This window comes from Vombatus ursinus, unplaced genomic scaffold (genome assembly GCF_900497805.2).
Source record: "Vombatus ursinus unplaced genomic scaffold, bare-nosed wombat genome assembly UNPS02014807.1, whole genome shotgun sequence".
Classification (NCBI taxonomy): domain Eukaryota; kingdom Metazoa; phylum Chordata; class Mammalia; order Diprotodontia; family Vombatidae; genus Vombatus; species Vombatus ursinus.
The window spans coordinates 40,285,847-40,299,445 of NW_020954585.1; the positions used below are offsets into that span (position 1 = coordinate 40,285,847).

Sequence of the window (13,599 nt, forward strand, 5' to 3'; positions counted from 1 at the left end):
GTTACCTTTTTTTTTCTTTTTAAGCATATTTCCAAACTGTTTTCCAGACTATTTGGACTAAATCACATTATTTGGGTACTTTCACTGGAAATAGGTTAGTACGCTGGGGAAACGGAGAAGAAGAGCATAAAGAATCTAAATGATCAGACTAGAAGAATCAATCAATTTCAGGAAACATTTATTAAGTGCTTAATTTGTGCAGATACTGCGCTAAGTGCTGAGGATGGACTTGGACACAGACACAGACACACACAACAGAACTTACTCTTAAAGAACTTAAAATCTAATGACCAGGGAGACAATTAACTTAAATAATTAAGCAGAAAGGACAGGTCTAGGCAAAATGCTAGCAGAAATCTAAGGAAAGGGAAATCATTTTCACTTGGGATAGAGGTTTGTAAATAGAGGAGGTGGCATCTAAGTTGGGTCTTGAAGGACATCGACAGGAGGACACAGAAGTAGGAAGCCCACTGCTGGTATAGGGAATTGTGTGAGCAAAGGCAATGGAGATGAGAGAAGGCAGGACTAGAAAAGGGAAAAGAAAGCAGCCCAGTACTTAGCTCTTCTCAGCAGTGCAAGGTCTTAACATCTCCAAAAGTCTCATGATGGAAAATGCTATCCACATCCAGAGAAAGAACTATGGAGTCTGAATGCAGATGAAGCATACTACTTGCTCTTTTTTTTCTTCTTTTTTGTTTTGTTTCTTCTTTCTTGTGGTTCCTCCTATTGATTCTAATTCTTCTTTACAACATGACTCATGTGAAAATATGTTTAATAGGAATGTATATGTAGAGCCTATATCAGATTGCACACTGTCTTGGGGAGGGAGGTACGCAAGGAGGGGGAGAAAATTGAAAACTCAAAAGCTTATGGAAGTGAATGGTGAAAACTAAAATAAATTAATTAAAAAAGAAAGAAAGTAGCTTAGTTTATTTGGGATACAGACTATAATGAAAGGCTATGTAGGTAGGTGGGAACCAGATTGTAGAGAGACTTGAACGCTAGGGTTAGGAGTTTATATCTGATTTGGTGGTAGGTAAAAGAAACCACAGAAGCTTGAAGAGTGAGACATGATCAGAGTGGTGTGTTAGGAAGATTACAGGGGAAGCAGTGATAGACTGGAGGCAGGGAGACAAGTCAGGATGCTCTTACAATAGCCACTGAAAACAGACAAGGGCATAAACAAGTGTACTTTTAGTAGGAGTGGAAAGGAGGGACTGGACTGGACAGATATTGTGGAGATAAAATCAACAGACTTGGCAAATGCCTGGATGTGTGGTATGTGGTGTGGGGGTCAGGGTTAGGGAAGAGTTAAATTCTAAGGTACTTAGCTTGGGTGGCCAGGAAGATGGAGGCACCATCAACAAAAATAGAGAGATTAGGAGGGCTAGATTTTGGAGGACATGAGTTCAGTTTTGAACATGTTGAATTTAAAGCCATGCAGGCAGACATCTAGCAAGTAGTTGGAAACAGGGGATGAAGTTCTAGGGAGGTGGTGGGCTGGAAATATAGATATGGGTTTCATCTGCAGAGGTGATAACTGAAACTAGGGGAGTGGATGACATCACTAAGTATAGGAAGAGAAGATATGAGGACCAAGGACAGACACTTGGGAGATATCTACATTAAAATAGCAGAGAAGAAGGTAGCAAAAGAGACAGGACAGGAATGGTCAGAGAAATGAGAGAACAGCTCACTGTTGGGGAAGTCAAGGGAGATGGCACTATCCAGAAAGAGGGGTAGTCCAAATGAGGCAGAAAAATCAAAGAGGATTAGGATCTACATGAAAGCCGTTGAGTTTAGCGTCCTTAGTGACCCTGCAAAGAGTTGTTTTAGTAGAGCAGGGGATACAGAAACCAGATTGCACGGAACTGAGTGAAAGGAGACAGCAGGTATAAATTCCTCTTTCTAGACTTTTGGCAGTGAAGGGGAGGGAGAGTGATTGGGTCGATGACGTCAATGAGTGGCAGGGGTACGGGGAATGCCTTTTAAGATAGAGAGACCTGAGCACATTGTAGAACTGTGGGCAAGTTGTGGAGGACCTGGTGCAGGTGTGGGGAACCTGAGGCCTTGAGGTCACATGTGGCATTCTAGATCCTGAAGTGCAGCCTTTTGACTGAATCCAAATTTTACAAAATTAAAAAAAAAATAACAGGCAGAGGAGCTGGGGAATGAAGAAAATTATTCCAGGAGTACCACAAATGACACAGATAATTTTTTAAAATTATCTTAAGGATCTAGAAGGCTACATGTGACCTCAAGGCAGCAGGTTTCCCACCCCTGATGGTGAATGCAGGTAGTGAAAGATGATACTTCTATTTGCTTAAAGGGGTTATCTGCTTTTCAAATGTGCTTCATTCCATCAGGGCTGACAAGACTCAGCTGGAGCTGACAATAGCACCAAGACACTGAACTTTTAGAATAAAAATAATTTTGTTCTCTCTCTTTCAATGTCTTACCGATAGTTTTAATTTTTTTCCTACATCCTTGTCACTTCCTAATGCTTCCATGCAACCCTCCCCCATTAAAAAAAAATAGTTGAGCAAGTCCCTGCTCATTGTCTGACCCCCAAAACACTGACCATCAGATCATGGCATATACAGATATGAAGCTTTTCACACCTTTAGTCCATCATCTCTCTCCCAAGAGGAGACAAGCATATTTCATCATCAGTTTTCTGGAATCAAGATTGGTTATTAGAGTAATCTGAAGTCTTCTAGTATTGTTTTCCTTTACACTATGGTGGTGATTGTGGGTATCATTCTCTTGGTTATATGCCTGAATAGCTTCTTTAGACTCTTCTAATCCATGTTGGAAAGAATTCTGATGGATCCTCTCTCAATGCTACTCATAGGATCCCAGATGTTGAGCTGGAAGGCACCTTGGGAGTTATCTGCAGACCTTTGGGGAAAATATCAAAAGAAGAGATGTCAATGGAGAATACTTAGCTGTGAACCCTATTGAGCAGGAACCACAAAGTCACAGTGATTTTGGAAGAGTCTTTTGTTTTTATGACAAAGACATATTTTTAATTCTCTTCTACCACATCACCAACACACACACACACACACACACACACACAGAGGATCCTTCTTAGGCTATGTTTTTTTTTTTTTTAAAGGCAACTGGGGTTAAGTAACTTGCCCAGAGTCACACAGCTAGCGAGTGTCTGAGGCCAGATTTGACCTCAGATCCTCCTGACCCTAGGGCTGGTGCTCTATCCACTGCACCACCTAGCTGCCCCAAGGAGCCTTCTTTGTAACAAGGGTAAACATTTAAGCAAGACCAATCTATACAGTAACAGCATCTGACAAAGCCTACTACACTCTGCATCTGTGTTCTCCTCCTCTCTACTGAGGCAAAGAGTATTTCATCATTAGCTTTTCTGGGCCAAGGTTGCTCATTATAATTAATCAAAGTTGTGCTTTCCTTTAGTCTCATTACAGTGGGCTTTGGCCCCATAATAGGATGCTTTTTTCTCAAAGAATTAAGCAACTCTTTTTCTTTTAAATCATGTAATGGGTTCACTCCATCTAGAGACACCATGGCACATTCTGTGTGACTGTCATTAACAAGAGTTGACTTTACAGAAGGTGCACAACTTTAAGAGGGAGTAACTGATTAAACAACTGAAATGTTAATGGGTTGCAGTATAATCCCTAGTTTGCCAGCAATAGTTGTACTGACTCAGATTCATCATCATAAAGGAGGAAACAGCCCCAAAGGCTGGGCTGAATATTCATGAGTATCTTAGGAAGCAGAGGGATAAATTTAGCACTCAATGACTACAACAATCATGAGTGAGAATCATAACTTTTTAATACAGCATCTGTAAGCTGAAATGCCCTGAACTGAGTCCAGATGAAAGGCAGGTGCTCATAATCCCCCAATGGATCACTAGTACACTCAATGGCTAAGTTCTGTCTTAGGACATTTTTTGTTCTGTGACCCCTTCATTATCCAAGAAGTGATTAAGTTTCCATTCAGCTCTGTATTATTTGCTTGTATTTTTATGGCATGGTGGTTGGCAAATTATCTCTGCTTTCTTACATTTATTTTTTAATCTCTCTATATCCTATCTCATGGTCATTCAGTTAGTCAACAAGTATTTATTAAGTATGTAGCATGTGTCAGACCTGGGGAGACCAAGAAAGACAGGTGTGGTCAGGGGTAGTTTTTAAGCAATAGTTGAAACAATTCTATAATCATTTCTTTTCCCTGCTTTTCTGGGTAAATGACATTTCCTCTAGAAGAAAATTTAAAAACATATAGGAGTATCTACTATTCCAGGATTCCAGACTAGAACAGGGAAAGCGGACAGAATTTCCCTAACATTTCCAAATGTGGGGGCTTTACCAATGAGTTACTATCTGTATTACATTATAGAATTGATTAAAAAAATTATCTGGGTCATTTGTGGCATTCCTGGAATAATTTTCTTCATTCCCCCTCTCCTCTGTTAATTTTTTTTGAACCACGTTGGTGGGTGGTGGGGAGGTAAACACACTCGGGAGGCAGTTAAGTGAAAAGCTGCACAGATGCCACTTTCATTGCCAGCCTTCTGGGAGAAGCAAGGAAAGAGCAGGCATGTAGAGAAACTGCCCTCAGATGGCCTTTTGGCACCAGCTATGCCTGTCAAGTGCTCAGGGCAATTGGAGCAGGGGACAAGACTGGCTGGGATATTTGCACTCTATTTATTCTCTCCTTGGGTTATTGTGTGGAAAGCACTTTGCAAACTGTAAAGCAGTATATCAGTGTGAATTATAATAATGACATAATGTAAACAATGCAACAAATTAACAATAATAATAATGATAATTAGAGGCACCTGGTGGGATAGTAGATAGAGCACAGGACTTCGAGTCAGGAAGCCCTGAGATCAAATCCTGCCTCAGACATGTACTGGTTGTGTGACCTTGAGCAAATCATTTAACCTCCCAACCTCAGTTTCCTGATCTGTAAAATGAGGATCTAATTGCATTCACCTCACAGGAAACAAGCACTTACTGTGTACCAGGCACTGTGCTAAGCACTTTACAAATATTATGTTATTTAATCCTCACCAACAACCCAAGGAGGTAGGGGCTATTATGTTCCCCATTTTACAGTTGAGGAAACTGTGGCAAAGTGAGGTTAAGTGATGGTTGGTTGCACAGTGGATAGAGTGCTAGGCCTGGAGTCAGGATTACTCATCTTCCTGAGTTTAAATCCGACTTCAGACATTTACTAGCTATGTGATCCTGGGTGAGTCACTTAACCCTTTTTACCTCAGTTTCCTCATCTATAAAATGAGCTGGAGAAGGAAATGGCAAACCACTCCAGTATCTTTGCCAAGAAAAACCCAAATGGGGTCATGATGAGTCAGACACTCTGAAACCACTAAACCCCTTCCTGAGTCCAAGCCCAGCGTGCAATCCATTTACACCATTGATCTGGGGCAAAATTTGACTGAATTCATTGCCTCAGCCTTCTCTATCCCTTGTCAGTGAGCCTTAACAGACACTTAATAAATGTGAATTGACTTGTCTTTGTAATCTAGCACCCAATACATTTAAAAAATTTCTGTCCAGATCTGTGATTTCATCAGTGTAAGAACTTTCTCCCGTAAAGAGACCCAACCTGCAAATGTTCTACAAGAGTTTTCTGGGGACAGTAAGGGTCACACTACCAATATGTGTCAGAGACAGGACTTGAATTCAAGGGCAGTTCCCTATGCTGCCTTTCTTGTGACAATGGATTTTAGCGATGGTAGGTGCTTAGTAAGTGCCTACACTTTTGATTGATTGAGATAAATCACATTTATCTCGATAGGCACTTATTAAACACCTACCATGGCATGCATTCAGCACTCAGACCTTTTTTTAACCTATTTTGTGTCTAGAGGCCCTTTGGCAGTCCAGTGAAGTCTATTAACACCCTTCTTGGAATTAAGCTTTTAAGTGCATAAAACAAAATGCACAGGATTACAAAAGAAATCAATTATATTGGAATATAGTTATTAAAATATTGTAAATATAAGCTCATGGACCCCAGGTTAAGAACCCCTAAGTCTGAAGGCAATTTCCCCTGCCATGCAATATCCTTAAACTTTTCTTCAATGCCCTGAAGTGTTTAACTTTGCTTAATAAAAACAGGTTACCAAACCATGCAGGGAGGTCACAGTGAGAGGTAGTGTGCCTCTCCCCTTTCTCCCCAACCCCATTTAACAGGACTGTACTCACATTTCTGCTTTGCTCTTTCTTCTGTCAAGTCATCACAGACCCGTGTAAAAAGGTCTTCCTCAGATTTTGTCCCATCTAAATAAACTAAGGGAAAATTAAAAAAAACAACAACAACAACAAAAAAACGAGACATTGATCTACTGAACTCTTCAGGATTATGAAAACTTAGAAGGAGGCTTATTTTGGGTAACTGCTAAGAACAACAACAAAAAGGATGTAGAATAATTGAATACTTCAGTAAGCCAGGATTTCCACAGATATAGAAAGAAATCCCACCGGGTGTCTTTGTGGATGGATTTTGAGAATTGCTGAGGCCAGAAGTCACCAGCTGGTGGCCGGCTCTCTGGTGGTGTGAACCTGGCATATAATCTGCTGCTGAGATCGTACCTGAGGCCTTTCCAGTTTGGTAGTATCAGCCTCACTTCCAGTTACCAAAGCCTTTGTGAAGCCAGGGTCACCTCCACACCTCACTGGCGCACAAGAGTGGGGCTTTAATGGAGAAATTTATTATTGTTGCTGTTGTTGTTATTGTTAATAGCAGAAACAATAGCCTTATGGCACAAACACTACCTCATTTGATGAAACTGACATCTCTCTACAATGCCAATGAATTTAAATAAAGAACACATGATTATGACCATAAAAAATCTATTTTAAATCAGTCAAGTCATCCAAGTAGATTCACAGCCAAGTTGACACAGCTGGTCATAAATTTCAGTTCACTGTCTTAGAAGATGGAGAAAATCGGTTCAAAGATTTTCCTGCCAGGATAATTTATAATTTTTTAAAGTTTTTTTTTTTGTGAGGCAGGAATGTTCATTAACTTAAATTTCATATGGATTTATGCTTTATGGCTGATAAATGCATTAAGTGAATTATGTAAGTTGTTCTTTCCCTTGGACTTGAATAAGACAGATCTCTGTAATAATCTTTAGTGCTAGATCAATGAAATTGGAGTTTGGGAGTCATGAATCTCTCTCAGTAAATATTTAACATTACAAAACATGTAGGGTTCTTCTTTTTTCTTAGACTTCTGCCTGCTTCTGTCAAATTGGTTTCACTGTACCTTGGAAAATCAAATATTATTAAGAAAAGAGCCACAGGAAAGCCAAGCATAAACAAAACAAAGCGAATGTATCAACTAGTTTGTGCAGTGATTTCCATCTTTTCTGTAACTCCAAACCTGGAGACGAGCCCATATTTACTCTGTTTACTTGCTTGATATCTGACCATAAAAACTTTAAAAAGAGTGATTTGTGGGAAAAGGAGAAGAGAGAAACAGATCTAACCAAGTACTCTTATTTGGGGTTATCATCATGGTTCCATAGGCTGATCAGTTGAAACAAACAAGGAAAGACGTATCTCCTTTTTGGCAGGCTTACTAAAAAAAAAAATCTAAATGCTTCCATGACTTGGAATATAATTATCTAAAATACCCAAACAAAGCAGAATTGGACATGAGGAAGGAAGTGAAGATGAAGGACTGGAAAACAGGTGAGAAATAAAAAAGTCTGTGAAAGGGAGGAAAGGGGGGTGGGGAGGTGGGAAGAGGGAAATGACCCAGAAGAGAGGGAGGAAGGATGGAGAAATGAAAGAAAAAAGATCCCAGTGCAGCTAATGGTGCAATGTATAGAGCACCAGTCCTGGAGTCAGGAGGACCTGAGTTCAAATCTTGCCTCGGACACTTGACATTTGCTAGCTGTGTGACCCTGGACACTTAATGCCAACTGCCTTGTAAAAAAAAAAAAAAGATCCCATTCAGTTTCAAGGTCAGGACACAAATGACCATTTTTTTTAAAGGCAATTGGGGTTAAATGACTTGCCCAGGGTCACACAGCTCGTAAGTGTCAAGTGTTTGGTCTGAGGCCGCATTTGAACTCAGGTCCTCCTGACTTCAGAGCTGGTACTCTATCCACTGCGCCACCTAGGGGCCCCTAACAAATGACCATTTTGAAAGTAGGAGGCAGATAACTTTATTTAAATTGTTCTCCAATCACTCAATATTTTAAGAGCAAATTAAGGAAAAAATGCTTTTCCTGCGTAACTCTCCTCTGCAAATATTCCTCTCCCCTGCCCCTCCCTCCCCATTTTAAAATGGTAACAGTGGATGCCATCAGAGGCTTCTCAGGAGACCATACTTTGTTTTTGTGAGATCAAGTGGAGTTAAAGTAAAAGTTGCTGCCCTGCCACTTGGGAGTAAAGGAAGAGAAGGGGAACACTCATCCCCCTAACTGTTCAGCTGCCTCTTTCCTCACCTCCTATTAACAAAAACTTACATTTGAAGAATGCTTTAAGATTTACAAAGCACTTTTTTAACAACCACCCCAAGAGCTAGATAGTACAAATACACATACTACATACATATATAATATACATTATATAACGTATTGTGTATATATGTGTGTGTGTGTGTATGTGTGTGTGTGTGTGTGTGTGTGTGTGTGTGTGTATATGTATATGTCAGATTTCACGGACTAGGAAACTGAGGGCCAGTGAGTTTATATGATTTGTACAACATCACATAACTATGAATTAGCAGACCTCAACCTGACCCAGGTCTTTTTATCTTCAGATTTCAGAGCTCTTTCTACTCTCCTCCGTTTCCTAAACTGGGCATACAGGGCTGCCCTAATGTTGACTGGCTTTTGGCAAGAGTCAAAACACTAGGAACAGAGACCAAAATAGCCAGTGTCCTAGAGACAAGGTGATGAAGCCTAAAGGGCAGTACTATTTTGGCCACGAGGTACAGTCATTGTATAGTTGTGCAGAAAAATCTCCTTAAAAGAGAAAATTCCTAAATTTTTTCCTCTCATTTAAGGAATAATAATTTTAGAAAACACTTTGACCAAAGAGAAAAATCACATACCTATATTCCTTGTGATGTCTTCTATTTCTTTTCTGTGTTTTAGATACATTGGCCACACATGCCCGTCAAAGTATCCTGGAGGATCTGGTGGTTCATAGACCCTGGTGCTTTAAAAAAACAAAACAAAACCACAGTAGGTTTTATAGATACATATGCATAAAGATATCCATATATACATACATAGGCACATATTCACTTATGCAAATCGGAAATGATATGCTAAGTAGAACATGAATGGTCAGGAAATAGAAGGGTCCTTTTTTTTTTTTTAAATGCTGACCAAAAATTTCATCAGTAGAAGCTCCAGTAAGGAAGTTCCACTCCCAGTGGTCTCACATACTGAGAAGTGAAATCATTTGTCCAGTAAAGTGACAATGATAGCCAGTATGCGTCAGAGGCAGGGCTTGAACCAAAGTCTTCCTGACTTCAAGACCTGCTCTCTGTTTGCTATATCATGTTCACTCTTTTTCTTTCTTTTCACTTATATAAAATAAATTATTAGTAGCAGGATACATTTTTTGAAGATATAGTTGAAATAATGTTTGGAGGTATGAAAGCAATAAAATATGCCTTAATAAAATAACTTTAATGGACATTGATTTACCCTAGATATAAATTTTTCCAAACTGTCTTCTGCCACTGAAATTCTAATAATCAAAAACAGTTCAGTGTATATTATTTAAAACTCAATGTCAGTGAAAAACTCATAAAATAACATGTCAGACTAAACAATTAGTTTAAAAACTCGTGAAAAATATAATCCTGTGAGTATAGTCCCTACGACAACTTGTATGTATTGTCCAAGGACGAGCCTGGTTAGTTATGGAAAGACTCATGGACTAAGATGACTAAGACATAATATATTCCAAGGCCATGGCAGTCTACCACATCCATTAACATTAATCAACAATCATCTGTTTTTTACCTTTAGTAATCTGTAAAAGAAAATTCTATTAGATTTCATTGTTCCCAAGGTAGAGATAAGAGTATCAATATATGAAAATAACTAAGAATGTTATCTTCATAGGATGGACTAAAGTTAAGACTAATTTGTGTATTTGGACTGTAAATTATAAATGGGCTGGTTGAGGCTTTGGTTTCTTTCTCCTCAAAAGTCCCCTTTTACTCCCAGCAGCATTGATGGGGTTTGTCCCTGGTCAGGGAGGTAATGGTTTTAGGACGTAAGAAGGGAGTAGTAGCGCTGTTCCTGCTTTCCTGTGATGCTTCTCTGCTTGTCTGGATTTGGAGCTGCCCATGCTCATCTTTCCTTCTTAAAGTTTCCATTCTTAGGAGAGAAATATGTCCCTTTGTGTGACCCCTTTGCCCCAATCTGACCCATCCTAAGGAATGATGTCAGAAAATGTTGACTATACATGAAAATTAGAGTGATATAATAAAAAATATATATAAATGGAAATAACCAGTATGTAAATTTTTTTTTCATTGCAGCAGATTTTGACCCCTCTGTGTAAGGTTGTCACTTGGTTGCCATTTTATCATAGACACTAGGGCTGTTCTTACCCACCATTTTATAGCTGGTTTGGTTTTTAACTTTGATTTTAGTAATCCTTCCTCTATGCCTTAATAGACAGTTTTCATGAATTGCTATGGCTAAAAACAATTCATCCCCTGGTAACTGACTCTCTGGTGAGAGGGTTTTTCATACTCAGCTGGGCCTCAGATGATGGGATAACCGCCAACCTGTAAACTAAGCCTTTCCAGTACGGCTGGACCTGGTACAGCTCATGTCTCACTAGCATCAATCAATCAATCATCAAGTATTTGTGATGACATAACTTTTAAAAATATAGGGTTTGAGGCAAATGCTACCACAAGGCACTGGCATAAAACTTTAGCACTCTCATTTGGCCTAAATTTACTGCTTTTGAGATACACTAGGTCCTTTAGACTTAGTAATGAGACCAAGTAGCTTTTAGCACTTTGCAGCAGTCCTATAGTTATTATATAATGGTTCCTGTTCAATGGTTTTCTTTCACAAACCTAAAGCTTTCACTAGACCATATCCATTCTCATTCCTTATTTCCTCATTAGAGGAGGAGAGGAGGGTCTGAGTGACAGGCAATTGGTCTGCTTTATTATGCAGGGGGTTCAATCTGGGGTATATAAGAAAAAGGAAGGGGGGTTCTGCTGACAATGCTAGAGGGCAGGAGCAAGATGATTGTCTATACTTAGAGCTAAGGCACAGGGTGGAGATCTAAGCAGCAATCAAGTAGCCAAACTCCACTGGGGTAAAGGTCAGCGGAGGAGGTTAAGTAGTAAAAGTGTGAGAGGATCTGGAAACAGATAGCAAGTACTCAGTCACAAAGAGGTTAGAGTTTAATCAGTCAGTCAATAAGCATTTATTAAGCACCTACTGTGTGCCAGGAAGCCACTGGAAGGACAGGCAGGACAAAGTAGACCCTAGTCACTGGGCAGCTGGAGTATAGTTAGGTCCCAAGTAGTTCAAATGATGAATTCCATGAAGTAGTCACATATTACAATCTGTACTATTCAAAATTATAATTTTGTAAAATACACGAATTAGTTCCAGCCCAGTGGAAAGATGCAGTGGGAATTTGAATAATATGACCACTTTATGAGATTAATTATTCACACTAATGGGGATCTAGCTACACAGAGCAGGAAGTGGTAGTAGAGGATGAGGACTCAGGCAGGAGGAACAAGAGAGAAATCCAGTTATAGGGAAACCGAGGATCACCGAGGTCTGAGCTGGATGATGAGGGCAGACTATGTGATCTCAAAGATCTCTTCCAGCTGGTGAAAGCTCCAACTGATTCCAGCTAATAGAGCATTTGTACCTGGATAATCAGCAAGTGCTACAAATCAGGGTTTCATTTTTTTATTTATCTGCTTGTCTGTTTATTTATTTAAATTAGGATGTGATTTATTTATTAACTCCATTCATTCATTTATTGGAGCATCTAGACTTAAGGAAGAGATGGAGAAAATAGTAATAACACAGATGGAACTTATGAGTACGTTGGGCATACTTTTTTCCCCTGGAGAGCCAGTTTTTAGATATTTACCAGCACACCAGTGTTCCTAGTTTATACATTGAATAATGTTATGAATTTTAGGTCTACAGCCTAAAGAATAAGGGAAAAAAATAAGCTAAAGGATATTAGGTGTTTTTGTTAGTCTTCTCTTACAGGAACAATTTGCAGGGGGCCTGAATGAACATCACTTTAAATTCATCCCTGTGAATGAATGGACAGTAAAAATCAAATCGGGAGCATTTAGGTGGCTCAGTGGATAGAGCACGAGCCCTGGAGTCAGGAGAACCTGAGTTGAAATCTAGCCTCAGACACTTGACACTTACTAGCTGTGTGACCCTGGGCAGGTCACTTAACCTCATTGTGTAGCCAAAAAAAAAAATCAAACTAACTGAACCAAAAGCTTTATCTCTTTAGAGCCATGAACTAGGATTTCTCTATATTATAAATGGTGACATATACAGTAAGTACCTACAAGTAGAGATCTGAAAGAGGTGTTTGAAAAGTACTAATTCATGATCAAGTATTTTTACACACAGACACACACAGACACACACACACACATCCTGATACAGATGACAATGCAAAAAAGGTAATTTAAAATTTTACCTTCTTCTTCGCTTGCACTCTTCATATGGAATGGTCAGAAAATATCTTCTATTCCATACAGAATCAAGAGGCCTAAGATGATAACATATTTAGTTCTCGAGTCTTCCTTGTCTATGTGGAATCAATGTTAGGGTGGTATGCTTACTTGTAAGTATAGAGAAGGAAACCTTCAATGATTAAAATAGGGACTTCCTCAGCACTTTCCAGGTCATCTGATTCTAGGGAATTTCTTGGGTTTTTCATCCAGGAGTAGACAGCAGACATCAGTATTTCCATATTGAGAGCTTCAAGTTCTAAAAAGACAAAATATAAAAGAGTAGCGATGAAGATGCCTACAATGAGATATTTTGGGTATTTCTGGGGCTCTACAAATGTCACAGAAATAGCATCATTGTATTTTCCCTTCAAAAAATGAATATCAAACATTTTAAGCAACACATCTGGAACTAAAGCATCTTTCGGGAGGAGTGGATTTTGTGAATTTGTATTTGAACAAAGGAAATGTATTTGGAACCTACTAATTTGAAAGTAGAATTTAAATATGCAGCATTCTGAAAGAAAAAAAACTTATGAGCAACAGTGTGTCTTAGATATTGCACAATACTAGTAAAACGTCAACCATTAGATAAGATACATCATTGCCCAAGAATTTGAAAAGTAGCCTCTGTTCTATAAAATGAACTAAAAATGAAGGGGAGGGGGAGAGAAAGGAAAATAGTATTTTTTCCACTTAGTGTTCTAGAATAATTACTTGGGATATTAGTGAAAACTTTGGAAATATGTCACCTAATTCATCTTCTTAAAAAGCAAGTCAAAAACTATGTTTTTAGAAATTTCAATGTCAACTATTGAAATTAATTTCTTCTAGTTCCATTAAAATAATGATAAT

The 13,599-nt window shown here is 39.0% G+C and overlaps 1 protein-coding gene across 5 annotated transcripts in view; it reads right to left on the reverse strand.

Annotated features, from left to right (window-relative positions):
• Positions 1 to 2,445: 2,445 nt before the first annotated feature.
• NMRK1 (nicotinamide riboside kinase 1) overlaps positions 2,446 to 13,599 on the reverse strand; it is a 30,909-nt gene continuing 19,755 nt past the window's right edge. For 2 of the 5 annotated variants that reach the window (XM_027875178.1, XM_027875177.1), the window contains 5 exons: positions 12,856 to 13,003; positions 12,711 to 12,782; positions 9,088 to 9,194; positions 6,222 to 6,305; positions 2,446 to 2,901 (listed from right to left, as the gene is read on the reverse strand). In XM_027875178.1, the coding sequence (XP_027730979.1) occupies positions 2,849 to 2,901; positions 6,222 to 6,305; positions 9,088 to 9,194; positions 12,711 to 12,782; positions 12,856 to 13,003 (464 nt within the window). In that variant the 3' untranslated portion in view covers positions 2,446 to 2,848. The remainder of the gene's footprint in view (positions 2,902 to 6,221; positions 6,306 to 9,087; positions 9,195 to 12,710; positions 12,783 to 12,855; positions 13,004 to 13,599) is intronic. The other 3 variants (XM_027875181.1, XM_027875180.1, XM_027875179.1) reach the window with 2 other exon arrangements.